The sequence below is a fragment of the Dendrobates tinctorius genome, unplaced genomic scaffold, assembly GCF_039654945.1.
Source record: "Dendrobates tinctorius isolate UK_male_01 unplaced genomic scaffold, ASM3965494v1 ptg000345l, whole genome shotgun sequence".
Taxonomy (NCBI): domain Eukaryota; kingdom Metazoa; phylum Chordata; class Amphibia; order Anura; family Dendrobatidae; genus Dendrobates; species Dendrobates tinctorius.
Window position 1 is genome coordinate 519,005 of NW_027362011.1, and position 23,633 is coordinate 542,637.

The 23,633-nt window shown below is 49.9% G+C and overlaps 1 protein-coding gene and 1 pseudogene across 1 annotated transcript in view; one reads left to right on the forward strand and one right to left on the reverse strand.

Moving 5' to 3' along the window:
* LOC141074976 (uncharacterized) overlaps positions 1-23,633 on the forward strand; it is a 268,806-nt pseudogene that overhangs the window by 172,751 nt on the left and 72,422 nt on the right.
* Positions 988-23,633, reverse strand: part of LOC141074971 (uncharacterized) — a 51,094-nt gene continuing 28,448 nt past the window's right edge. The window contains exons 3-6 of the mRNA XM_073562301.1: positions 1,729-1,939; positions 1,420-1,599; positions 1,214-1,337; positions 988-1,130 (exon numbers count right to left, since the gene is read on the reverse strand). Coding sequence (XP_073418402.1) covers positions 988-1,130; positions 1,214-1,337; positions 1,420-1,599; positions 1,729-1,939 — 658 coding nt within the window. The remainder of the gene's footprint in view (positions 1,131-1,213; positions 1,338-1,419; positions 1,600-1,728; positions 1,940-23,633) is intronic.

Below are 23,633 nucleotides of genomic sequence, written 5' to 3' on the forward strand. Positions count from 1 at the left end.
CAGTGAGGTGATGAGGGTGTTGAAATAGGTTTGTTTGGAGAGGTGAAGGGCAGTGTTGTATGTTCTAAGCATAAACTTATAATGGATGAAATCTTCGTGTAGATTGGATTTTCTCCACAGACGTTCGGCACTCCTGGAGCACCGCTGCAGGAAACGTGTTTGCAGGGTGTGCCAGGGTTGTCGCCGTCTGCGTTGTGGTGTTTTATTTATAGCGGGTGCAAATTCATTCAGGGCACTTTGAAGTGTTTCATTGTAATGCTTCAGTGCAGAATCAGGACATGAAAGGGAGGAGATAGGGGCCAATGATGACTGCAAGTTCTTCATAAGTTTCTGGGTGTTAATGGCCTGTATGTTTCTATAAGTCTGGACAGTGGGGGTGACCTGAGCAGCCTGGCAGTTCTTTATAGAGAATGAAAGAAGATTGTGGTCAGAGAGCGGGAGAGGGGAGTTTGCAAAATCATCCACTGCACAAAGAAAATAATATTGCTCCCCATTTCAGGAGAGACTGTGCAGTAATCTGAATTCCTTAGGATCAAAAACAATGTAATTGGTTGTAAGTTCTATAGAAAAGGGCTTTCACTGCCCAAAGTCATTTGAACAGTTTAGGGTGGAGGAGAATGTTGTCGTCTAGAGGCAAAATGGTGATCATGGTAATACGGCCGGACTACACCACCGATAAAGCAGCCACAGCCGGTGACTGAGAGGAATCTGTGACTTCTCTGCATTCAGTGGTTACTACTCACCTGGGTAATCATATGTGGGAATCTCCTCTTTACACCACTCATCACCCCTCACATATGTCTCTGTAGTATTAATATGGGTCAGATCTTCACCCTGAAACAAATATTGTAAAAGTCACCGACAGATGGAGAAGTCCCATCTATGATCAGCTCTAATCCTGCCATCTCCACCGTTCTCATTACACAAGTATAAAACATATAATACTGGTGGATAAAACAAGACTGAGCACAAGACCTTCACAGCCGTCTACACATCATAGGGGAGATCTCCTGACACCTCCTCTCCATCTATCTGAAGATCCTGAGGAGCACTGGGATCTTCTTGGTTACAGTCCTGTGGAAGAAGAGGATGGGGACATCTCTCTGGTGTTGTCCTCTTACTGGATAGATCTGGAGGAAACACATACAGGGACTGAATTCATTCTCTACATACAGATAATTATAGGCCGTGTGTATTTAGTCCTGTCTATTACCTGGAGATGTGAGGGGCTGGAGAACCTCCATTATGACGTTCTTGTACAGATCTTTGCGTCCTTCTAAATACTCCCACTCCTCCATGGAGAAATAGACAGCGACATCCTGACACCTTATAGGAACCTGACACATACAATGATACCGTCATCCCCCGATCCCTTCATAGCGTTACTGTATAATGTCCCAGCATTCCCAGCAGTGTCACCTCTCCAGTCAGCAGCTCAATCATCTTGTAGATGAGTTCTAGGATCTTCTGGTCATTGATGTCCTCATGGATCAGGGGGTGAGGTGGAGGCCCGGTGATTGGGCTCAGGGGTCTTCCCCATCCCTCAGACACAGGGTCCTGACAGCGATCACTAGAGGTCTTCTTCACCACTGTGTAATCCTGGTTATGGAGAGACACATTAATAAATCTCACTACAGACATTTCCAGAGTCCTCACCTCTCCAGTTCTGTCCATCTGTTATTCCCATAGATAAGAATGAGGTAATGTGACGTCATCAGAATCTCTCACCTCTCCAGTGAGACGGAAGAGGATCTCTAGGGTGAGGTGTAGCATCCTCTCCGCCATCTTGTCTCTGTCCATATCCATCCCTGATGGGTAAATCAGGAAAATTCTCTTCTGTAGAAGATCTTCACTGAGAGGATCCGATATTGTAGAGACCTGAATGAGAAGAAGATGATCCGATGTAACATCATAAGAATCCTGTGTAATAATACAATTACTGGAGATAATAAGGGAAACATATGAGATTTATTATCTTACAGGGTTTAGTTTTCTTCCCTGACATCTACTAATAAAACCTATATATTTAGGCCACAGACAACAAGCAGTTTCCTCCTCGGAGTCGGCAGCTGAACACGTTCCTCATAGACTCATCTTCCATAACGCTAATTCTCGTCTCATTACCGACACTGGAATCGGCATTAGCAATACTGCAGGAGATATTCATTACACGCGACATGAGAAATAACTCCTTCATGATGAGGACGACATCTTCATCTTCTACTGCGGCTCTAGAGAAAGATGTGGCCAGAGTCGGTCACAGCCTCCATCCCCACCGGCCGTCTATATGAAGGTTTCCCGGCTTCCCCGCACTGTAATCTTCTATAATAATAAATAATAATAATCTTTATTTATATAGCGCCAACATATTCCGCAGCGCTTTACAGTTTAACAGTTTTAAAACACAAGTCATAAGAAACAACGTTAACAATACAATAATTAAAGCAAAATAAGACGAAATAAGACAACCCTGCTGGTGAGAGCTTACAATCTACAATGAGGTGAGGGAGATACAAAGTACAGGTGTGTATTTACAATTGTATAATTACAATGAAGGTCCAGCCATCTTGAGGGAATGAAGGATGGATGGATATAGTGAATGGGCTACACACGCACACTTACACATAGAATGACTTTGATTAGCGAACGTGATAAGCCGCTCTGAACAAATGTGTTTTGAAGGAGCGCCTAAAACTATGCAAATTGTGGTTAGTCCTAATTTCTTGAGGTAGAGCATTCCAGAGTATAGGAGCAGCACGGGAGAAGTCTTGGAGTCGGGAGTGGGAGGTACGGATTAGTGCAGAGGTTAGTCGAAAGTCTTTTGCAGAGCGCAGCGATCGGCTAGGCCGATAGAAAGAAATGAGGGAGGAGATGTAGGGGGGTGCCGCACCGTGGAGAGCTTTGTGGGTGAGAACAAGTACTTTGAATTGGATCCTGTAATGAATGGGCAGCCAGTGTAATGACTGAGGAAGAGCGGACACGTTCGAGTACCGATTAGCCAGATGGATGACCCTGGCTGCTGCATTAAGTATGGACTGGAGTGGGGATAGTCGAGTGACGGGGAGGCCAATTAATAGAGCATTGCAGTAATCCAGGTGGGAGTGGATCAATGCTACAGTGAGGGTTTTTGTTGTTTCCATGGTGAGAAAAGGGCGGATTCTAGAGATGTTCTTTAGGTGTAAGCAGCAAGAGCAAGCAAGAGATTGTATATGGGATGTGAAGGAGAGATTGGTGTCAAAGATAACACCCAGACAGGTCGCCTGCTGCCGGGGTGTTATTATAGTGCCACCCACGGAGAGGGAAATGTCTGATTTAGGGAGGTTAGTAGACGGCGGGAGCAGAAGAAGTTCAGTTTTGGAGAGGTTGAGTTTCAGATAGAGAGGGGACATGATATTGGAGACTGTGGACAGAGTCACTGGCGTTCTGTAGTACAGAGGGGGTAAGGTCGGGGGAAGACGTATATAGTTGTGTGTCATCAGCATAAAGATGGTACCGAAAGCCAAATCTGCTGATGGTCTGTCCAATTGGGGCTGTGTAGAGACAGAAGAGAAGGGGGCCAAGGACTGAGCCCTGAGGTACCCCGACAGCAAGAGGAAGAGGAGATGACGTGGAGCCAGAGAACAAAACACAAGAGATAGGAAGAGAACCAGGAGAGTGCAGTGTCCTTAATGCCTAGTGACTGGAGCCTAGAGAGTAGGAGATGGTGGTCAACAGTATCGAAAGCTGCAGATAGGTCAAGAAGAATGAGCAGAGAGTGGTCACCGTTACGTTTTGCTGTCAGAAGGTCATTGGTCACTTTGATGAGTGCAGTTTCAGTCGAATGTAGGGGGCGGAAGCCGGACTGTGAAGGGTCTAGAAGGGAGTGAGTGGAGAGGTAACGGGTAAGGCAGGAATAAACTAGGCGCTCCAAAAGTTTAGAGATGAAGGGGAGATTGGAGACTGGTCTGTAGTTGTTTGTGCAGGATGGGTCGAGAGCGGGTTTCTTTAGTAATGGAGTAAAGATGGCGTGTTTGAAGGAGGATGGGAAAATGCCCGAGGAGAGGGAGAGATTAAAGATTGTAGTTAGGTGGGTTGTGACGACTGGAGAGAGAGACTGGAGGAGATGTGAGGGCATGGGGTCGGTAGTGCATGTAGTCGGACGAGAAGAAGAGAAGAGTCTGGAGACTTCTTCTTCTGTGATAGGATCAAATGTGGAAAGTGAGCCAGGGGAGATGCAGGAAGGGATGGGAGTCACAGCACTTGGTGGTTGGGAGCAGATTTCCTGACGGATATTATCTATTTTTTCTGTAAAGTGGGAGGCCAGGTCATCAGCACAAATGTCTGTGATAGGGGCTTGTGCTTTTGGCCTGAGGAGGGAGTGAAAAGTGTCAAAAAGTTTCTTGGGGTTGTTGTCTAGTGAGGAGATCAGGGTGGTGAAGTAGGTCTGTTTGGCGAGGTGAAGGGCAGCGTTATAGGTTCTTAACATAAATTTGAAGTGGATGAAGTCTTCTGGTGTGCGGGTTTTTCTCCATAAGCGGTCAGCACTGCTAGAGCATTGCTGGAGAAGTTGAGTTTGTGATGTGAGCCAGGGCTGTTTTACTCTGTGTTTGGAGGTTCTGAGGGTGAGGGGAGCTACTTGGTCAAGGGTGCTTCTAAGAGTGTCATTGTAGTGATGAACAGCCAGATTAGGAAAGGAAAAAGAGGAGATAGGGGACAGTGATGAGTGTAGGGAGTCTGAAAGTGTCTGAGGGTTAATGGCTTGTAGATTTCTGACTGTGTGGGAGGTAGGAGTGAGCTGGGGTGGGCGAGGATTTGTGAGCGTGAAGGAGAGAATGTTGTGGTCAGAGAGTGGAAGCGGTGAGTTATTTAGGTGGGAGATTGAACAGAGGCGGCTGAAGACCAGATCAAGGGTGTTACCGTCTTTGTGTGTCTCAGAGGTTGAAAGCTGTGAGAGGCCTAGAGAGGTGGTTAGTGATAGAAGCTGGGATGCAGATGTGGAAGTAGGGATGTTAATGGGGATGTTGAAGTCTCCCAGGATGAGGGTTGGAAGTTCTGAGGACATGAAGGGCGGCAGCCAGGCTGAAAAGTGGTCAAGGAAGTGGGTGGGTGAGCCTGGGGGCCGGTATATGACCACTACCCTGAGGGAGAGGGGACGGAAGAGCCTGGTGATGTGGACCTCAAAAGAAGGGAATAAGAGTGATGGAATTGGGGGGATGACCTGGAAAGTGCATTGTGGGGACAGGAGTATGCCGACTCCACCACCAGGTCTGTTTGTGGGTCTCGGGGAGTAAGAGAATTGTAAGCACCGTAGGAAATGGCAGCAGGAGAGACAGTGTCAGAATCCTGAATCCAGGTTTCAGTGAGGGCCGACAGATTGAGAGTTGTTCAGAAAGTAGTTGTGTAGGAAAGGAAGCTTGTTACAAGCAGACAGTGGATTCCAGAGGGCACAATTAAAAGATGGAGATGAGGGAAAGCAAGTAATGTTAATAAGATAATTATGGTTTCGATATGAGGTAGGGTAGGGGTTGAGGTTGGGGGATGGTGGACCAGGGTTGGGGGAGATGTCCCCTGAAATCAGTAGGAGTAGGAAGATAAAGAGCAAATAGTTGTTGGAATTGTAGGTAGTTTTTTTCTGTGATGTGTTTGGGCAAGATGGGCTGAGGTTTCTCAGGAAGGTGAGGAATGCATGGGAGCTGTACATGGGAGAGGGAAGTATAGAGGGGCTGATGTGTATGAGTCGTGATGGAGGGGGGATAGGGTGGTGAATGTGGATGGCAAGGGAACACAGGAGGATAAAAATAAAGCACATGGTTAAAGGGGAGAGCAAAGTGTGGGTTACGTGACTCCTGCCCTGACTGCCATGTATAACTGCCGTTTTGCTGGATGCTTAGCTTCTCTGATGCTTTGCTTATGGGATGCTTGCGTGCTGCACCCCACACTTTATAGTGAAGGGACAGGAGACAGGGCCTGTGCCCAGGAGCTACAGTCTGATGAAAGGGCTAAAAAACCTTCACTAGACCCCTGTACAGCTGTCTAATGAAGCCCAGGCTTTATAGTGAAGGGACAGGAGTGAGGGTCTGATCCCAGGAGCTACAGACTGAGGAAAGGGCTAAAAAGCCTTCACTAGACCACTGTACAGCTGTATAATGAGGCCCAGGCTTTATAGTGAAGGGACAGGAGTGAGGGCCTGTGCCCAGGAGCTACAGTCTGAGGAAATGGCTAAAAAGCCTTCAATAGACCCCTGTACAGCTGTATAATGAGGCCCAGGCTTTATAGTGAAGGGACAGGAGTGAGGGCCTGTTCCCAGGAGCTACAGTCTGAGGAAAGGACTAAGAAGCCTTCACTAGACCCCTGTAAAGCTGTATAATGAGGCCCAGGTTTTATAGTGAAGGAGCAGGAGTGAGGGCCTGATCCCAGGAGCTACAGTCTGAGGAAAGGGCTATAAAGCCTTCACTAGACACCTGTACAGCTGTATAATGAGGCCCAGGCTTTATAGTGAAGGGACAGGAGTGAGGGCCTGTGCCCAGGAGTTACAGTCTGAGGAAAGGGCTAAAAAGCCTTCACTAGACCCCTGTACAGCTGTATAATGAGGCCAAGGCTTTCTGGTGAAGGGAAAGGAGTGAGGGCCTGTTCCCAGGAGCTACAGTCTGAGGAAAGGGCTATAAAGCCTTCACTAGACCCCTGTACAGTTGTATAATGAGGCCCAGGTTTTATAGTGAAGGGGCAGGAGTGAGGGCCTGATCCCAGGAGCTACAGTCTGAGGAAAGGGCTATAAAGCCTTCAATAGACCCCTGTACAGATGTATAATGAGGCCCAGGCTTTATAGTGAAGGGACAGGAGTGAGGGCCTGTTCCCAGGAGCTACAGTCTGAGGAAAGGGCTATAAAGCCTTCACTAGACCCCTGTACAGCTGTATAATGAGGCCCAGGCTTTATAGTGAAGGGGCAGGAGTGAGGGCCTGTGCCCAGGAGCTACAGTCTGAGGAAAGGACTAAAAAGCCTTCACTAGACCCCTGTACAGCTGTAAAATGAGGCCCAGGCTTTATAGTGAAGGGACAGGAGTGAGGGCCTGTTCCCAGGAGCTACAGTCTGAGGAAAGGACTAAAAAGCCTTCACTAGACCCCTGTACAGCTGTATAATGAGGCCCAGGTTTTATAGTGAAGGGGCAGGAGTGAGGGCCTGATCCCAGGAGCTACAGTCTGAGGAAAGGGCTATAAAGCCTTCACTAGACCCCTGTACAGCTGTATAATGAGGCCCAGGCTTTATAGTGAAGGGACAGGAGTGAAGGCCTGTTCCCAGGAGCTACAGTCTGAGGAAAGGGCTAAAAAGCCTTCACTAGACCCCTGTACAGCTGTATAATGAGGCCCATGCTTTATAGTGAAGGGACAGGAGTGAGGGCCTGTTCCCAGGAGCTACAGTCTGAGGAAAGGGCTAAAAAGCCTTCACTAAACCATTGTACAGCTGTATAACGAGACTCAGGCTTTATAGTGAAGGGACAGGAGTGAGGGCCTGTTCCCAGGAGCTACAGTCTGAGGAAAGGGCTAAAAAGCCTTCATAAACCCCTGTACAGCTGTATAATGAGGCCCAGGCTTTATAGTGAAGGGACAGGAGTGAGGGCCTGTGCCCAGGAGCTACAGACTGAGGAAAGAGCTAAAAAGCCTTCACTAGACTCCTGTACAGCTGTATAATGAGGCCCAGGCTTTATATTCAAAGGACAGGAGTGAGGGCCTGTGCCCAGGAGCTACAGTCTGAGGAAAGAGCTAAAAAGCCTTCACTAGACCCCTGTACAGCTGTATAATGAGGCCCAGGCTTGATAGTGAAGGGACAGGAGTGAGGGCCTGTTCCCAGGAGCTACAGTCTGAGGAAAGGACTAAAAAGCCTTCACTAGACCCCTGTACAGCTGTATAATGAGGCCCAGGTTTTATAGTGAAGGGGCAGGAGTGAGGGCCTGATCCCAGGAGCCACAGTCTGAGGAAAGGGCTATAAAGCCTTCACTAGACCCCTGTACAGCTGTATAATGAGGCCCAGGCTTTATAGTGAAGGGGCAGGAGTGAGGGCCTGTGCCCAGGAGCTACAGTCTGAGGAAAGGGCTAAAAAGCCTTCACTAGACCCCTGTACAGCTGTATAATGAGGCCCAGGCTTTATAGTGAAGGGACAGGAGTGAGGGCCTGTTCCCAGGAGCTACAGTCTGAGGAAAGAGCTAAAAAGCCTTCACTAGACCCCTGTACAGCTGTATAATGAGGCCCAGGCTTTATAGTGAAGGGACAGGAGTGAGGGCCTGTTTCCAGGAGCTACAGTCTGAGGAAAGGGTAAAAAGCCTTCACTAGACCCCTGTACAGCTGTACAATGAGGCCCGGGCTTTATAGTGAAGGGACAGGAGTGAGGGCCTGTTCCCAGGAGATACAGTCTGAGGAAAGGGATAAAAAGCCTTCACTAGACCCCTGTACAGCTATATAATGAGGCCCAGGCTTTATAGTGAAGGGACAGGAGTGAGGGCCTGTGCCCAGGAGCTACAGACTGAGGAAAGAGCTAAAAAGCCTTCACTAGACCCCTGTACAACTGTATAATGAGGCCCAGGCTTTATAGTGAAGGGACAGGAGTGAGGGCCTGTGCCCAGGAGCTACAGTCTGAGGAAAGAGCTAGAAAGCCTTCACTAGACCCCTGTACAGATGTATAATGAGGCCCAGGCTTTATAGTGAAGGGACAGGAGTGAGGGCCTGTTCCCAGGAGCTACAGTTTGAGGAAAGGGTAAAAAAGCATTCACTACACCCCTGTACAGCTGTATAATGACGACCAGGCTTTATAGTGAAGGGACAGGAGTGAGGGCCTGTTCCCAGGAGCTACAGTCTGAGGAAAGGGCTAAAAAGCCTTCACTAGACCCCTGTACAGCTGTATAATGAGGCCCAGGCTTTATAGTGAAGGGACAGGAGTGAGGGCCTGTTCCCAGGAGCTACAGTCTGAGGAAAGAGCTAAAAAGCCTTCACTAGACCCCTGTACAGCTGTATAATGAGGCCCAGGCTTTATAGTGAAGGGACAGGAGTGAGGGCCTGTGCCCAGGAGCTACAGTCTGAGAAAAGAGCTAAAAAGCCTTCACTAGACCCCTGTACAGCTGTATAATGAGGCCCAGGCTTTATAGTGAAGGGACAGGAGTGAGGGCCTGTTCCCAGGAGCTACAGTTTGAGGAAAGGGTAAAAAGCCTTCACTAGACCCCTGTACAGCTGTATAATGAGGCCCGGGCTTTATAGTGAAGGGACAGGAGTGAGGGCCTGTGCCCAGGAGCTACAGTCTGAGGAAAGAGATAAAAAGCCTTCACTAGACCCCTGTACAGCTGTATAATGAGGCCCAGGCTTTATAGTGAAGGGACAGGAGTGAGGGCCTGTTCCCAGGAGCTAGTCTGAGGAAAGGGCTAAAAAGCCTTCACTAGACCCCTGTACAGCTGTATAATGAGGCTCAGGCTTTATAGTGAAGGGACAGGAGTGAGGGCCTGTTCCCAGGAGCTACAGTCTGAGGAAAGAGCAAAAAAGCCTTCACTAGACCCCTGTACAGCTGTATAATGAGGCCAAGGCTTTATAGTGAAGGGACAGGAGTGAGGGCCTGTTCCCAGGAGCTACAGTCTGAGGAAAGAGCTAAAAAGCCTTCACTAGACCCATGTACAGCTGTATAATGAGGCCAAGGCTTTATAGTGAAGGGACAGGAGTGAGGGCCTGTTCCAAGGAGCTGCAGTCTGAGGAAAGAGCAAAAAAGCCTTCACTAGACCCCTGTACAGCTGTATAATGAGGCCAAGGCTTTATAGTGAAGGGACAGGAGTGAGGGCCTGTTCCCAGGAGCTACAGTCTGAGGAAAGAGCTAAAAAGCCTTCACTAGACCCCTGTACAGCTGTATAATGAGGCCCAGGCTTTATAGTGAAGGGACAGGAGTGAGGGCCTGTTCCCAGGAGCTACAGCCTGAGGAAAGGGCTAAAAAGCCTTCACTAGACCCCTGTACAGCTTTATAATGAGGCCCAGGATTTATAGTGAAGGGACAGGAGTGAGGGCCTGTTCCCAGGAGCTACAGTCTGAGGAAAGGGCTAAAAAGCCTTCACTAGACCCCTGTACAGCTGTAAAATGAGGCCCAGGCTTTATAGTGAAGGGACAGGAGTGAGGGCCTGTTACCAGGAGCTACAGTCTGAGGAAAGGGCTAAAAAGCCTTCACTAGACCCCTGTACAGCTGTATAATGAGGCCCAGGCTTTATAGTGAAGGGACAGGAGTGAGGGCCTGTTCCCAGGAGCTACAGTCTGAGGAAAGAGCTAAAAAGCCTTCACTAGACCCCTGTACAGCTGTATAATGAGGCCCAAGCTTTATAGTGAAGGGACAGGAGTGAGGGCCTGTTCCCAGCAGCTACAGTCTGAGGAAAGGGCTAAAAAGCCTTCACTAGACCCCTGTACAGCTGTATAATGAGGACCAGGCTTTATAGTGAAGGGACAGGAGTGAGGCCCTGTTCCCAGGAGCTACAGTCTGAGGAAAGGGCTAAAAAGCCTTCACTCGACCCCTGTACAGCTGTATAATGAGGCCCAGGCTTTATAGTGAAGGGACAGGAGTGAGGGCCTGTTCCCAGGAGCTACAGTCTGAGGAAAGGGCTAAAAAGCCTTCACTAGACCCCTGTACAGCTGTATAATGAGGCCCAGGCTTTATAGTGAAGGGACAGGAGTCAGGGCCTGTTCCCAGGAGCTACAGTCTGAGGAAAGAGCAAAAAAGCCTTCACTAGACCCCTGTACAGCTGTATATTGAGGCCAAGGCTTTACAGTGAAGGGACAGGAGTGAGGGCCTGTTCCCAGGAGCTACAGTCTGAGGAAAGAGCTAAAAAGCCTTCACTAGACCCCTGTACAGCTGTATAATGAGGCCCAGGCTTTATAGTGAAGGGACAGGAGTGAGGGCCTGTTCCCAGGAGCTACAGTCTGAGGAAAGAGCTAAAAAGCCTTCACTAGACCCCTGTACAGCTGTATAATGAGGCCCAGGCTTTATAGTGAAGGGACAGGAGTGAGGGCCTGTTCCCAGGAGCTACAGTCTGAGGAAAGGGCTAAAAAGCCTTCCCTAGACCCCTGTACAGCTGTAAAATGAGGCCCAGGCTTTATAGTGAAGGGACAGGAGTGAGGGCCTGTTCCCAGGATCTACAGTCTGAGGAAAGGGCTAAAAAGCCTTCACTAGACCCCTGTACAGCTGTATAATGAGGACCAGGCTTTATAGTGAAGGGACAGGAGTGAGGGCCTGTTCCCAGGAGCTACAGTCTGAGGAAAGGGCTAAAAAGCCTTCACTAGACCCCTGTACAGCTGTATAATGAGGCCCAGGCTTTATAGTGAAGGGACAGGAGTGAGGGCCTGTACCCAGGAGATACAGTCTGAGGAAAGGGCTAAAAAGCCTTCACTAGACCCCTGTACAGCTGTAAAATGAGGCCCAGGCTTTATAGTGAAGGGACAGGAGTGAGGGCCTGTTCCCAGGAGCTACAGTCTGAGGAAAGGGCTAAAAAGCCTTCACTAGACCCCTGTACAGCTGTATAATGAGGACCAGGCTTTATAGTGAAGGGACAGGAGTGAGGGCCTGTTCCCAGGAGCTACAGTCTGAGGAAAGGGCTAAAAAGCCTTCACTAGACCCCTGTACAGCTGTATAATGAGGCCCAGGCTTTATAGTGAAGGGACAGGAGTGAGGGCCTGTTCCCAGGAGCTACAGTCTGAGGAAAGGGCTAAATAGCCTTCACTAGACCCCTGTACAGCTGTATAATGAGGACCAGGCTTTATAGTGAAGGGACAGGAGTGAGGGCCTGTGCCCAGGAGCTACAGTCTGAGGAAAGAGCTAAAAAGCCTTCACTAGACCCCTGTACAGCTGTATAATGAGGCCCAGGCTTTATAGTGAAGGGACAGGAGTGAGGGCCTGTTCCCAGGAGCTACAGTCTGAGGAAAGAGCTAAAAAGCCTTCACTAGACCCCTGTACAGCTGTATAATGAGGCCCAGGCTTTATAGTGAAGGGACAGAAGTGAGGGCCTGTTCCCAGGAGCTACAGTCTGAGGAAAGGGCTAAATAGCCTTCACTAGACCCCTGTACAGCTGTATAATGAGGACCAGGCTTTATAGTGAAGGGACAGGAGTGAGGGCCTGTGCCCAGGAGCTACAGTCTGAGGAAAGAGCTAAAAAGCCTTCACTAGACCCCTGTACAGCTGTATAATGAGGCCCAGGCTTTATAGTGAAGGGACAGGAGTGAGGGCCTGTTCCCAGGAGCTACAGTCTGAGGAAAGGGCTAAAAAGCCTTCACTAGACCCCTGTACAGCTGTATAATGAGGCCCAGGCTTTATAGTGAAGGGGCAGGAGTGAGGGCCTGTGCCCAGGAGCTACAGTCTGAGGAAAGGACTAAAAAGCCTTCACTAGACCCCTGTACAGCTGTAAAATGAGGCCCAGGCTTTATAGTGAAGGGACAGGAGTGAGGGCCTGTTCCCAGGAGCTACAGTCTGAGGAAAGGACTAAAAAGCCTTCACTAGACCCCTGTACAGCTGTATAATGAGGCCCAGGTTTTATAGTGAAGGGGCAGGAGTGAGGGCCTGATCCCAGGAGCTACAGTCTGAGTAAAGGGCTATAAAGCCTTCACTAGACCCCTGTACAGCTGTATAATGAGGCCCAGGCTTTATAGTGAAGGGACAGGAGTGAAGGCCTGTTCCCAGGAGCTACAGTCTGAGGAAAGGGCTAAAAAGCCTTCACTAGACCCCTGTACAGCTGTATAATGAGGCCCATGCTTTATAGTGAAGGGACAGGAGTGAGGGCCTGTTCCCAGGAGCTACAGTCTGAGGAAAGGGCTAAAAAGCCTTCACTAAACCATTGTACAGCTGTATAACGAGACTCAGGCTTTATAGTGAAGGGACAGGAGTGAGGGCCTGTTCCCAGGAGCTACAGTCTGAGGAAAGGGCTAAAAAGCCTTCATAAACCCCTGTACAGCTGTATAATGAGGCCCAGGCTTTATAGTGAAGGGACAGGAGTGAGGGCCTGTGCCCAGGAGCTACAGACTGAGGAAAGAGCTAAAAAGCCTTCACTAGACTCCTGTACAGCTGTATAATGAGGCCCAGGCTTTATATTCAAAGGACAGGAGTGAGGGCCTGTGCCCAGGAGCTACAGTCTGAGGAAAGAGCTAAAAAGCCTTCACTAGACCCCTGTACAGCTGTATAATGAGGCCCAGGCTTGATAGTGAAGGGACAGGAGTGAGGGCCTGTTCCCAGGAGCTACAGTCTGAGGAAAGGACTAAAAAGCCTTCACTAGACCCCTGTACAGCTGTATAATGAGGCCCAGGTTTTATAGTGAAGGGGCAGGAGTGAGGGCCTGATCCCAGGAGCCACAGTCTGAGGAAAGGGCTATAAAGCCTTCACTAGACCCCTGTACAGCTGTATAATGAGGCCCAGGCTTTATAGTGAAGGGGCAGGAGTGAGGGCCTGTGCCCAGGAGCTACAGTCTGAGGAAAGGGCTAAAAAGCCTTCACTAGACCCCTGTACAGCTGTATAATGAGGCCCAGGCTTTATAGTGAAGGGACAGGAGTGAGGGCCTGTTCCCAGGAGCTACAGTCTGAGGAAAGAGCTAAAAAGCCTTCACTAGACCCCTGTACAGCTGTATAATGAGGCCCAGGCTTTATAGTGAAGGGACAGGAGTGAGGGCCTGTTTCCAGGAGCTACAGTCTGAGGAAAGGGTAAAAAGCCTTCACTAGACCCCTGTACAGCTGTACAATGAGGCCCGGGCTTTATAGTGAAGGGACAGGAGTGAGGGCCTGTTCCCAGGAGATACAGTCTGAGGAAAGGGATAAAAAGCCTTCACTAGACCCCTGTACAGCTATATAATGAGGCCCAGGCTTTATAGTGAAGGGACAGGAGTGAGGGCCTGTGCCCAGGAGCTACAGACTGAGGAAAGAGCTAAAAAGCCTTCACTAGACCCCTGTACAACTGTATAATGAGGCCCAGGCTTTATAGTGAAGGGACAGGAGTGAGGGCCTGTGCCCAGGAGCTACAGTCTGAGGAAAGAGCTAGAAAGCCTTCACTAGACCCCTGTACAGATGTATAATGAGGCCCAGGCTTTATAGTGAAGGGACAGGAGTGAGGGCCTGTTCCCAGGAGCTACAGTTTGAGGAAAGGGTAAAAAAGCATTCACTACACCCCTGTACAGCTGTATAATGACGACCAGGCTTTATAGTGAAGGGACAGGAGTGAGGGCCTGTTCCCAGGAGCTACAGTCTGAGGAAAGGGCTAAAAAGCCTTCACTAGACCCCTGTACAGCTGTATAATGAGGCCCAGGCTTTATAGTGAAGGGACAGGAGTGAGGGCCTGTTCCCAGGAGCTACAGTCTGAGGAAAGAGCTAAAAAGCCTTCACTAGACCCCTGTACAGCTGTATAATGAGGCCCAGGCTTTATAGTGAAGGGACAGGAGTGAGGGCCTGTGCCCAGGAGCTACAGTCTGAGAAAAGAGCTAAAAAGCCTTCACTAGACCCCTGTACAGCTGTATAATGAGGCCCAGGCTTTATAGTGAAGGGACAGGAGTGAGGGCCTGTTCCCAGGAGCTACAGTTTGAGGAAAGGGTAAAAAGCCTTCACTAGACCCCTGTACAGCTGTATAATGAGGCCCAGGCTTTATAGTGAAGGGACAGGAGTGAGGGCCTGTGCCCAGGAGCTACAGTCTGAGGAAAGAGATAAAAAGCCTTCACTAGACCCCTGTACAGCTGTATAATGAGGCCCAGGCTTTATAGTGAAGGGACAGGAGTGAGGGCCTGTTCCCAGGAGCTACAGTCTGAGGAAAGGGCTAAAAAGCCTTCACTAGACCCCTGTACAGCTGTATAATGAGGCTCAGGCTTTATAGTGAAGGGACAGGAGTGAGGGCCTGTTCCCAGGAGCTACAGTCTGAGGAAAGAGCAAAAAAGCCTTCACTAGACCCCTGTACAGCTGTATAATGAGGCCAAGGCTTTATAGTGAAGGGACAGGAGTGAGGGCCTGTTCCCAGGAGCTACAGTCTGAGGAAAGAGCTAAAAAGCCTTCACTAGACCCATGTACAGCTGTATAATGAGGCCCAGGCTTTATAGTGAAGGGACAGGAGTGAGGGCCTGTTCCCAGGAGCTACAGCCTGAGGAAAGGGCTAAAAAGCCTTCACTAGACCCCTGTACAGCTTTATAATGAGGCCCAGGATTTATAGTGAAGGGACAGGAGTGAGGGCCTGTTCCCAGGAGCTACAGTCTGAGGAAAGGGCTAAAAAGCCTTCACTAGACCCCTGTACAGCTGTAAAATGAGGCCCAGGCTTTATAGTGAAGGGACAGGAGTGAGGGCCTGTTACCAGGAGCTACAGTCTGAGGAAAGGGCTAAAAAGCCTTCACTAGACCCCTGTACAGCTGTATAATGAGGCCCAGGCTTTATAGTGAAGGGACAGGAGTGAGGGCCTGTTCCCAGGAGCTACAGTCTGAGGAAAGAGCTAAAAAGCCTTCACTAGACCCCTGTACAGCTGTATAATGAGGCCCAAGCTTTATAGTGAAGGGACAGGAGTGAGGGCCTGTTCCCAGCAGCTACAGTCTGAGGAAAGGGCTAAAAAGCCTTCACTAGACCCCTGTACAGCTGTATAATGAGGACCAGGCTTTATAGTGAAGGGACAGGAGTGAGGCCCTGTTCCCAGGAGCTACAGTCTGAGGAAAGGGCTAAAAAGCCTTCACTCGACCCCTGTACAGCTGTATAATGAGGCCCAGGCTTTATAGTGAAGGGACAGGAGTGAGGGCCTGTTCCCAGGAGCTACAGTCTGAGGAAAGGGCTAAAAAGCCTTCACTAGACCCCTGTACAGCTGTATAATGAGGCCCAGGCTTTATAGTGAAGGGACAGGAGTCAGGGCCTGTTCCCAGGAGCTAAAGTCTGAGGAAAGAGCAAAAAAGCCTTCACTAGACCCCTGTACAGCTGTATATTGAGGCCAAGGCTTTACAGTGAAGGGACAGGAGTGAGGGCCTGTTCCCAGGAGCTACAGTCTGAGGAAAGAGCTAAAAAGCCTTCACTAGACCCCTGTACAGCTGTATAATGAGGCCCAGGCTTTATAGTGAAGGGACAGGAGTGAGGGCCTGTTCCCAGGAGCTACAGTCTGAGGAAAGAGCTAAAAAGCCTTCACTAGACCCCTGTACAGCTGTATAATGAGGCCCAGGCTTTATAGTGAAGGGACAGGAGTGAGGGCCTGTTCCCAGGAGCTACAGTCTGAGGAAAGGGCTAAAAAGCCTTCCCTAGACCCCTGTACAGCTGTAAAATGAGGCCCAGGCTTTATAGTGAAGGGACAGGAGTGAGGGCCTGTTCCCAGGATCTACAGTCTGAGGAAAGGGCTAAAAAGCCTTCACTAGACCCCTGTACAGCTGTATAATGAGGACCAGGCTTTATAGTGAAGGGACAGGAGTGAGGGCCTGTTCCCAGGAGCTACAGTCTGAGGAAAGGGCTAAAAAGCCTTCACTAGACCCCTGTACAGCTGTATAATGAGGCCCAGGCTTTATAGTGAAGGGACAGGAGTGAGGGCCTGTACCCAGGAGATACAGTCTGAGGAAAGGGCTAAAAAGCCTTCACTAGACCCCTGTACAGCTGTAAAATGAGGCCCAGGCTTTATAGTGAAGGGACAGGAGTGAGGGCCTGTTCCCAGGAGCTACAGTCTGAGGAAAGGGCTAAAAAGCCTTCACTAGACCCCTGTACAGCTGTATAATGAGGACCAGGCTTTATAGTGAAGGGACAGGAGTGAGGGCCTGTTCCCAGGAGCTACAGTCTGAGGAAAGGGCTAAAAAGCCTTCACTAGACCCCTGTACAGCTGTATAATGAGGCCCAGGCTTTATAGTGAAGGGACAGGAGTGAGGGCCTGTTCCCAGGAGCTACAGTCTGAGGAAAGGGCTAAATAGCCTTCACTAGACCCCTGTACAGCTGTATAATGAGGACCAGGCTTTATAGTGAAGGGACAGGAGTGAGGGCCTGTGCCCAGTAGCTACAGTCTGAGGAAAGAGCTAAAAAGCCTTCACTAGACCCCTGTACAGCTGTATAATGAGGCCCAGGCTTTATAGTGAAGGGACAGGAGTGAGGGCCTGTTCCCAGGAGCTACAGTCTGAGGAAAGAGCTAAAAAGCCTTCACTAGACCCCTGTACAGCTGTATAATGAGGCCCAGGCTTTATAGTGAAGGGACAGAAGTGAGGGCCTGTTCCCAGGAGCTACAGTCTGAGGAAAGGGCTAAATAGCCTTCACTAGACCCCTGTACAGCTGTATAATGAGGACCAGGCTTTATAGTGAAGGGACAGGAGTGAGGGCCTGTGCCCAGGAGCTACAGTTTGAGGAAAGAGCTAAAAAGCCTTCACTAGACCCCTGTACAGCTGTATAATGAGGCCCAGGCTTTATAGTGAAGGGACAGGAGTGAGGGCCTGTTCCCAGGAGCTACAGTCTGAGGAAAGGGCTAAAAAGCCTTCACTAGACCCCTGTACAGCTGTATAATGAGGCCCAGGCTTTATAGTGAAGGGACAGGAGTGAGGGCCTGTATCCAGGAGCTACAGACCGAGGAAAGGGCTAAAAAGCCTTCACTAGACCCCTGTACAGCTGTATAATGAGGCCCAGGCTTTATAGTGAAGGGACAGGAGTGAGGGCCTGTTCCCAGGAGCTACAGTCTGAGGAAAGAGCTAAAAAGAATTCACTAGACCCCTGTACAGCTGTATAATGAGGCCCAGGCTTTATAGTGAAGGGACAGGAGTGAGGGCCTGTTCCCAGGAGCTACAGTCTGAGGAAAGGGCTAAAAAGCCTTCACTAGACACCTGTACAGCTGTATAATGAGGCCCAGGCTTTATAGTGAAGGGACAGGAGTGAGGGCCTGTTCCCAGGAGCTACAGTCTGAGGAAAGGGCTAAAAAGCCTTCACTAGACCCCTGTACAGCTGTATAATGAGGACCAGGCTTTATAGTGAAGGGACAGGAGTGAGGGCCTGTGCCCAGGAGCTACAGTCTGAGGAAAGAGCTAAAAAGCCTTCACTAGACCCCTGTACAGCTGTATAATGAGGCCCAGGCTTTATAGTGAAGGGACAGGAGTGAGAGCCTGTTCCCAGGAGCTATAGTCTGGGGAAAGAGCTAAAAAGCCTTCACTAGACCCCTGTACAGCTGTATAATGAGGCCCAGGCTTTATAGTGAAGGGACAGGAGCGAGGGCCTGTTCCAAGCAGCTACAGTCTGAAGAAAGGGCTAAAAAGCCTTCACTAGACCCCTGTACAGCTGTATAATGAGGCCCAGGCTTTATAGTGAAGGGACAGGAGTGAGGGCCTGTTCCCAGGAGCTACAGTCTGAAGAAAGGGCTAAAAAGCCTTCACTAGACCCCTGTACAGCTGTATAATGAGGCCCAGGCTTTAAAGTGAAGGGACAGGAGTGAGGGCCTGTTCCCAGGAGCTACAGTCTGAGGAAAGGGCTAAAAAGCCTTCACTAGACCCTTGTACAGCTGTATAATGAGGCCCAGGCTTTATAGTGAAGGGACAGGAGTGAGGGCCTGTTCCCAGGAGCTACAGTCTGAGGAAAGGGCTAAATAGCCTTCACTAGACCCCTGTACAGCTGTATAATGAGGCCCAGGCTTTATAGTGAAGGGACAGGAGTGAGGGCCTGTGCCCAGGAGCTACAGTCTGAGGAAAGAGCTAAAAAGCCTTCACTAGACCCCTGTACAGCTGTATAATGAGGCCCAGGCTTTATAGTGAAGGGACAGGATTGAGAGCCTGTTCCCAGGAGCTACAGTCTGAGGAAAGAGATAAAAAGCCTTCACTAGACCCCTGTACAGCTGTAAAATGAGGCCCAGGCTTTATAGTGAAGGGACAGGAGTGAGGGCCTGTTCCCAGGAGCTACAGTCTGAAGAAAGGGCTAAAAAGCCTTCACTAGACCCCTGTACAGCTGCATAATGAGGCCCAGGCTTTATAGTGAAGGGACAGGAGTGAGGGTCTGTTCCCAGGAGCTACAGTCTGAGGAAAGGGCTAAAAAGCCTTCACTAGACCCCTGTACAGCTGTATAATGAGGCCCAGGCTTTATAGTGAAGGGACAGGAGTGAGGGCCTGTGCCCAGGAGCTACAGTCTGAGGAAAGAGCTAAAAAGCCTTCACTAGACCCTTGTACAGCTGTATAATGAGGCCCAGGCTTTATAGTGAAGGGACAGGAGTGAGGGCCTGTTCCCAGGAGCTACAGTCTGAGGAAAGGGCTAAAAAGCCTTCACTAGACCCCTGTACAGCTGTATAATGAGGCCCAGGCTTTATAGTGAAGAGACAGGAGTGAGGGCCTGTGCCCAGGAGCTACAGTCTGAGGAAAGAGCTAAAAAGCCTTCACTAGACCCCTGTACAGCTGTAAAATGAGGACCAGGCTTTATAGTGAAGGGACAGGAGTGAGGGCCTGTTCCCAGGAGCTACAGTCTGAGGAAAGGGCTAAAAAGCCTTCACTAGACCCCTGTACAGCTGTATAATGAGGCCAAGGCTTTATAGTGAAGGGACAGGAGTGAGGGCCTGTTCCCAGGAGCTACAGTCTGAGGAAAGGGCTAAAAAGCCTTCACTAGACCCCTGTACAGCTGTATAATGAGGCCCAGGCTTTATAGTGAAGGGACAGGAGTGAGGGCCTGTTCCCAGGAGCTACAGTCTGAGGAAAGGGCTAAAAAGCCTTCACTAGACCCCTGCGCAGCTGTATAATGAGGACCAGGCTTTATAGTGAAGGGACAGGAGTGAGGGCCTGTGCCCAGGAGCTACATTCTGAGGAAAGAGCTAAAAAGCCTTCACTAGACCCCTGTATAGCTGTATAATGAGGCCCAGGCTTTATAGTGAAGGGACAGGAGTGAGGGCCTGTTCCCAGGATCTACAGTCTGAGGAAAGAGCAAAAAAGCCTTCACTAGACCCCTGTACAGCTGTATAATGAGGACCAGGCTTTATAGTGAAGGGACAGGAGTGAGGGCCTGTTCCCAGGAGCTACAGTCTGAGGAAAGGGCTAAAAAGCCTTCACTAGACCCCTGTACAGCTGTAAAATGAGGCCCAGGCTTTATAGTGAAGGGACAGGAGTGAGGGCCTGTTCCCAGGAGCTACAGTCTGAGGAAAGGGCTAAAAAGCTTTCACTAGACCCCTGTACAGCTGTATAATGAGGATCAGGCTTTATAGTGAAGTGACAGGAGTGAGGGCCTGTTCCCAGGAGCTACAGTCTGAGGAAAGGGCTAAAAAGCCTTCACTAGACCCCTGTACAGCTGTATAATGAGGCCCAGGCTTTATAGTGAAGGGACAGGAGTGAGGGCCTGTTCCCAGGAGATACAGTCTGAGGAAAGGGCTAAAAAGCTTTCACTAGACCCCTGTACAGCTGTATAATGAGGATCAGGCTTTATAGTGAAGTGACAGGAGTGAGGGCCTGTTCCCAGGAGCTACAGTCTGAGGAAAGGGCTAAAAAGCCTTCACTAGACCCCTGTACAGCTGTATAATGAGGACCAGGCTTTATAGTGAAGGGACAGGAGTGAGGGCCTGTTCCCAGGAGATACAGTCTGAGGAAAGGGCTAAAAAGCCTTCACTAGACCCCTGTACAGCTGTAAAATGAGGCCCAGGCTTTATAGTGAAGGGACAGGAGTGAGGGCCTGTTCCCAGGAGCTACAGTCTGAGGAAAGGGCTAAAAAGCCTTCACTAGACCCCTGTACAGCTGTATAATGAGGACCAGGCTTTATAGTGAAGGGACAGGAGTGAGGGCCTGTTCCCAGGAGCTACAGTCTGAGGAAAGGGCTAAAAAGCCTTCACTAGACCCCTGTACAGCTGTATAATGAGGCCCAGGCTTTATAGTGAAGGGACAGGAGTGAGGGCCTGTTCCCAGGAGCTACAGTCTGAGGAAAGGGCTAAATAGCCTTCACTAGACCCCTGTACAGCTGTATAATGAGGACCAGGCTTTATAGTGAAGGGACAGGAGTGAGGGCCTGTGCCCAGGAGCTACAGTCTGAGGAAAGACCTAAAAAGCCTTCACTAGACCCCTGTACAGCTGTATAATGAGGCCCAGGCTTTATAGTGAAGGGACAGGAGTGAGGGCCTGTTCCCAGGAGCTACAGTCTGAGGAAAGAGCTAAAAAGCCTTCACTAGACCACTGTACAGCTGTATAATGAGGCCCAGGCTTTATAGTGAAGGGACAGGAGTGAGGGCCTGTTCCAAGGAGCTACAGTCTGAAGAAAGGGCTAAAAAGCCTTCACTAGACCCCTGTACAGCTGTATAATGAGGCCCAGGCTTTATAGTGAAGGGACAGGAGTGAGGGCCTGTTCCCAGGAGCTACAGTCTGAGGAAAGGGCTAAAAAGCCTTCACTAGACCCCTGTACAGCTGTATAATGAGGACCAGGCTTTATAGTGAAGGGACAGGAGTGAGGGCCTGTTCCCAGGAGCTACAGTCTGAGGAAAGGGCTAAAAAGCCTTCACTAGACCCCTGTACAGCTGTATAATGAGGCCCAGGCTTTATAGTGAAGGGACAGGAGTGAGGGCCTGTTCCCAGGAGCTACAGTCTGAGGAAAGGGCTAAATAGCCTTCACTAGACCCCTGTACAGCTGTATAATGAGGCCCAGGCTTTATAGTGAAGGGACAGGAGTGAGGGCCTGTTCCCAGGAGCTACAGTCTGAGGAAAGAGCTAAAAAGAATTCACTAGACCCCTGTACAGCTGTATAATGAGGCCCAGGCTTTATAGTGAAGGGACAGGAGTGAGGGCCTGTTCCCAGGAGCTACAGTCTGAGGAAAGGGCTAAAAAGCCTTCACTAGACCCCTGTACAGCTGTAAAATGAGGCCCAGGCTTTATAGTGAAGGGACAGGAGTGAGGGCCTGTTACCAGGAGCTACAGTCTGAGGAAAGGGCTAAAAAGCCTTCACTAGACCCCTGTACAGCTGTATAATGAGGCCCAGGCTTTATAGTGAAGGGACAGGAGTGAGGGCCTGTTCCCAGGAGCTACAGTCTGAGGAAAGAGCTAAAAAGCCTTCACTAGACCCCTGTACAGCTGTATAATGAGGCCCAAGCTTTATAGTGAAGGGACAGGAGTGAGGGCCTGTTCCCAGCAGCTACAGTCTGAGGAAAGGGCTAAAAAGCCTTCACTAGACCCCTGTACAGCTGTATAATGAGGACCAGGCTTTATAGTGAAGGGACAGGAGTGAGGCCCTGTTCCCAGGAGCTACAGTCTGAGGAAAGGGCTAAAAAGCCTTCACTCGACCCCTGTACAGCTGTATAATGAGGCCCAGGCTTTATAGTGAAGGGACAGGAGTGAGGGCCTGTTCCCAGGAGCTACAGTCTGAGGAAAGGGCTAAAAAGCCTTCACTAGACCCCTGTACAGCTGTATAATGAGGCCCAGGCTTTATAGTGAAGGGACAGGAGTCAGGGCCTGTTCCCAGGAGCTACAGTCTGAGGAAAGAGCAAAAAAGCCTTCACTAGACCCCTGTACAGCTGTATATTGAGGCCAAGGCTTTACAGTGAAGGGACAGGAGTGAGGGCCTGTTCCCAGGAGCTACAGTCTGAGGAAAGAGCTAAAAAGCCTTCACTAGACCCCTGTACAGCTGTATAATGAGGCCCAGGCTTTATAGTGAAGGGACAGGAGTGAGGGCCTGTTCCCAGGAGCTACAGTCTGAGGAAAGAGCTAAAAAGCCTTCACTAGACCCCTGTACAGCTGTATAATGAGGCCCAGACTTTATAGTGAAGGGACAGGAGTGAGGGCCTGTTCCCAGGAGCTACAGTCTGAGGAAAGGGCTAAAAAGCCTTCCCTAGACCCCTGTACAGCTGTAAAATGAGGCCCAGGCTTTATAGTGAAGGGACAGGAGTGAGGGCCTGTTCCCAGGATCTACAGTCTGAGGAAAGGGCTAAAAAGCCTTCACTAGACCCCTGTACAGCTGTATAATGAGGACCAGGCTTTATAGTGAAGGGACAGGAGTGAGGGCCTGTTCCCAGGAGCTACAGTCTGAGGAAAGGGCTAAAAAGCCTTCACTAGACCCCTGTACAGCTGTATAATGAGGCCCAGGCTTTATAGTGAAGGGACAGGAGTGAGGGCCTGTACCCAGGAGATACAGTCTGAGGAAAGGGCTAAAAAGCCTTCACTAGACCCCTGTACAGCTGTAAAATGAGGCCCAGGCTTTATAGTGAAGGGACAGGAGTGAGGGCCTGTTCCCAGGAGCTACAGTCTGAGGAAAGGGCTAAAAAGCCTTCACTAGACCCCTGTACAGCTGTATAATGAGGACCAGGCTTTATAGTGAAGGGACAGGAGTGAGGGCCTGTTCCCAGGAGCTACAGTCTGAGGAAAGGGCTAAAAAGCCTTCACTAGACCCCTGTACAGCTGTATAATGAGGCCCCGGCTTTATAGTGAAGGGACAGGAGTGAGGGCCTGTTCCCAGGAGCTACAGTCTGAGGAAAGGGCTAAATAGCCTTCACTAGACCCCTGTACAGCTGTATAATGAGGACCAGGCTTTATAGTGAAGGGACAGGAGTGAGGGCCTGTGCCCAGGAGCTACAGTCTGAGGAAAGAGCTAAAAAGCCTTCACTAGACCCCTGTACAGCTGTATAATGAGGCCCAGGCTTTATAGTGAAGGGACAGGAGTGAGGGCCTGTTCCCAGGAGCTACAGTCTGAGGAAAGGGCTAAAAAGCCTTCACTAGACCCCTGTACAGCTGTATAATGAGGCCCAGGCTTTATAGTGAAGG